At 49.1% G+C, this 3,667-nt stretch overlaps 1 protein-coding gene across 1 annotated transcript; it reads left to right on the top strand.

The window, feature by feature from the left end:
* The first annotated feature begins 453 nt into the window (after positions 1–453).
* Positions 454–3,188, top strand: LOC102212823 (zinc finger protein 503-like). The gene is made up of 2 exons (XM_005736401.2): positions 454–1,119; positions 1,599–3,188. Exons 1-2 carry the CDS (start codon positions 865–867, stop codon positions 3,036–3,038), a joined length of 1,695 nt encoding a protein of 564 aa, XP_005736458.1. The 5' UTR covers positions 454–864; the 3' UTR covers positions 3,039–3,188.
* Positions 3,189–3,667: the final 479 nt, after the last annotated feature.

The following is a 3,667-nucleotide window of genomic DNA, read 5'->3' as shown; positions in this document are numbered from 1 at the left end:
TGCAGACAGTTGACTGGCAGGACAGGGAACTGACAGATGACAGGCTGTGATTGAGGGAGAAAGTTGCCGAACATGTGAAACATGGCGATAGATGTCGCACACTGTAGGCAGGGGATGTGACCTTACAAGCCCCTCGCTTGATTACTTTTTATTGTTTTGAGTAACTGGGTCCAAAGACCGTCTTCTTTATTAACTGCAGTCTAGTTATGCAAAGAAGATGCAGATTTTAAAGCAGATTTTAGCCGCAGGCGATAGTTTGTCCACTCCTACTCTCTTCTTTTAGGGGAAATAAATGTCGGCTGTACAAACGTTTCAAAACAAATCTTTTCATAATCTTTGTCATCTTTATTCCCTGGTCCCCCCCCCAAACCCCACACAGGATGCAGGTGCAGCGCATGCGTCAAAGTGCCAATTACGCAAAAGGCGCGTGTAAAGTCTGGAAATTAAAAGCGCTCGGAGTGGGTGAAATATGAAACAGACACCCGTGTGAGCAGGAAACGTCACATTACCTCGACCCTCTGATCACATCGGCATCTCTTTTTGATTGGGGGGCTGCACGGGCAGCAATCCGCGGACTGATTCAGATGCTGCTAGTGAGGAGGCGGAGTGATCCCTCCTGCCCGCAACCCACGTAAACCGTGCCCGCTCTCGGACCCACAGCCACAGTGTTAGAGCGACGCCGGAGATGAAGCAAGGAGGCTGAGAAGCGCACGGATTCTGCTCACACACTCCGCGTCTCTTCCGAGGATTTAACTGTGATTTTCTTTTATTTCTGGCAGCGGCTCCAACCGTCAGACGTTTTGAGTGCTGGCTTGCTTAACCCTACCCATGGCATTTTTCAACCATTTATAGGAGAATTGGGTCATGATCACATCGCCCACGGTCTCTGTCCTGAGAAATAGCACAAATCTAGCGTGGGAGAGCGGCTCCTCGGGGGAGAAGGGAGCAGTGAAGATAAGCCAACTATCCGTCCACAACTCCGTCTCTCCCGCAGACCCTACTCGACAAGCCAGTCGTCTTCCCATAAAGGTTTTGAAAATGCTTACGGCACGGGCAGGACACATTTTACACCCGGAGTACCTACAGCCGTTACCGTCCACTCCTGTCAGTCCCATCGAGGTAAGCGCTACAGCGGTTAAAATAAAACACGTTATTTTTATTCGCTTATTCTCAAACTACTGCGTGTTCACTCCGAAATTGCAGGACACCAGAGCTCCCGAAACGACACGAGTGGACAAACTGTGGTCAAGATTTTTATTTAGGCTATGTGTTGAAATACAGTAATAAACTGTACTCTCGATGTTCTACTCACTTCAGACTTTAACGACCCTTTTATGCAAACTGATGCCAATATTTTGAATGTCATTCCGTCGTGTTGTACAATCTTATCTTCCACCTAATGTAGATCAGCTACGTGTGCGCGCCTTCCTCCTTTACATATTATGCTGAGTTGTTTTGAGTTTCATCCCGAGATAACTTTATGCGCAGTGCGTAAAATGCGCGAAACGGACATATGTGACTATTTATCGCAAAATATTACATGTACGTGTGAGTGTTTTCCTGAATTTTTTAACGTTGTGTTTGTTTCAAATTCTCAGCTGGATGCCAAGAAGAGTCCGCTGGCCCTTCTGGCCCAAACGTGCTCTCAGATCGGCAAACCGGATCCGCCGTCCTCCTCCAAGCTGTCCTCTGTAACCTCCAATGGATCTAGCGACAAGGAGGCCAAATCCGGCCCGCTGAAGATGAGCGACATCGGAGCCGACGACAAATCGAGCTTCAAACCTTACTCAAAATCATCAGAGAAGAAGGACTCGAGCAGCAGCCTCAGTGGAGATAAAAACAGTTTCCGAGTGCCTAGCGCCACCTGCCAGCCGTTCACCCCCAGGACAGGCAGCCCCGGCTCCTGCACCTCCGTTTCTCCTCTGCCATCTGAAGGCAAAGCGGGGGACAAGGAGGAAAAGAAGGAGTCTGATAGCAATAAAAGCACTATGACGGAGAGCAACGGCAGCCACGGGATAAGTGGGATTACCTCTGACGGCAACCAGCAACAAGAAAACACATCTGGATCCAAGGCTGTTACATCAGACTCCATATCTGTAACTTCGTCATCATCATCCGTCCTCGGCTCCGGGCTGGTGGCCCCTGTCTCCCCCTATAAGCCCGGTCATACAGTTTTTCCTTTACCACCTGCTGGTATTTCCTATCCTGGAAGTTTAGCCGGTGCATATGCGGGTTATCCGCAGCCGTTTCTCCCTCATGGAATGACCCTTGACCCCACCAAATCCAGCAGCCAGCTTTTAAGCGCACAGTTTGCTGCTGCCAGCTCGCTGGGATGCAGCAAAGCGGGAACGAGCCCCTTAGCTGGAGCATCCCCACCGTCTCTAATGTCTGCTAGTCTGTGTCGAGACCCCTACTGCCTGAGTTACCACTGCACGAGCCATTTGTCCGGCGCAGCCAGCGCTAACTGCGCACATGACTCTGCGGCAGCTGCGGCAGCTGCCTCGGCGCTCAAGTCTGGATACCCGCTCATGTACCCGACGCACCCGTTACACGGCGTGCATTCCACGACCCCTTCTTTCAGCGGACATCCCTTATATCCTTACGGGTTTATGCTGCCCAACGACCCCCTGCCGCACGTGTGCAACTGGGTGTCGGCGAACGGACCTTGCGATAAGCGCTTTTCATCCTCCGAGGAGCTCCTCGGCCACTTGCGGACTCACACGGCCTTTGCCGGCACGGAGAAGTTGATATCTGGGTACCCGGGGTCGTCTTCTCTTGCTAACGCTGCTGCTGCTGCTGCTATGGCTTGTCACATGCACATGCCTCCAAACGGAAGCCCGAGCAGCCCGAGCACGCTGGCCCTCAGGGGCCCTCACCACCCCCTCGGACTCAGCAGTCGCTACCACCCGTATTCAAAGAGCCCCCTGCCCACTCCCGGGGCCCCGGTGCCCGTGCCCGCGGCTACCGGACCATATTACTCCCCGTACGCCTTGTATGGACAAAGACTGACGACAGCATCGGCCTTAGGATATCAGTAGTGACAGAGAATTACACATTTATAAAGGAGATTTAGGCCCAATGAGTTTTATATTGTACTTAATGCAGGGATTGGATCCAGGTGGGGATCGGTGTATTTATTTGCGATAGCTTCAAGCGTGACTAAAATAAAAAATAATTATAATATAAAATTTCAAAAGACTCAATGTGCATTATTTTTACACAGGAGAAAAGCGTCTTTGCAAGTTAAATAAAGTTAGGACCCTTTTTCTTTCTTTTGAGTAATGTGGAGTTTATTGTTTATTTGATTTATTGTGACTGGCGGGGTTTTGTAAAGCAAAAAGTTATTTTAAAATGTGCCTTACTCAGAGGGATTAGGGGGCTGCCAGCGCTGAGTGCGTGACGGAGTGATGGACGTGGAAAATCAATCAGAGCAGTTTCTTACAGAACTGGCATCGATTTATTTTATTTATTTATTTTTGGGGGGAGAGATAAACGTTTCATGAGGGTGTTTGATTTACCTGAAGAGTATAAGACAGCTGTTTGGTGAGGGTTTTTTTTAATTATTATTTATTTATTTTATTTTAAGGCTCCCTTTTTATTTTTAAGTATAGGACAGGGTCAAGTCAGGTCAACAGTTTTAATTTACAATAAGAGGATTTTCTTCCTC

The sequence above is a fragment of the Pundamilia nyererei genome, unplaced genomic scaffold (assembly GCF_000239375.1).
Source record: "Pundamilia nyererei isolate P.nyererei 1_Seehausen unplaced genomic scaffold, PunNye1.0 scaffold00069, whole genome shotgun sequence".
In the NCBI taxonomy this organism is placed as follows: Eukaryota; Metazoa; Chordata; class Actinopteri; order Cichliformes; family Cichlidae; genus Pundamilia; species Pundamilia nyererei.
This window is presented reverse-complemented; position numbering and strand designations above follow the sequence as displayed.

Excerpts from the sequence above, each read along its gene's own strand:
- LOC102212823 (XM_005736401.2), top strand. The coding sequence starts at position 865 with ATGATCACATCGCCCACGGTCTCTGTCCTGAGAAATAGCACAAATCTA. Across the intron at positions 1,120-1,598 it reads CTCCTGTCAGTCCCATCGAG|CTGGATGCCAAGAAGAGTCC; the intron begins GTAAGCGCTACA and ends TCAAATTCTCAG.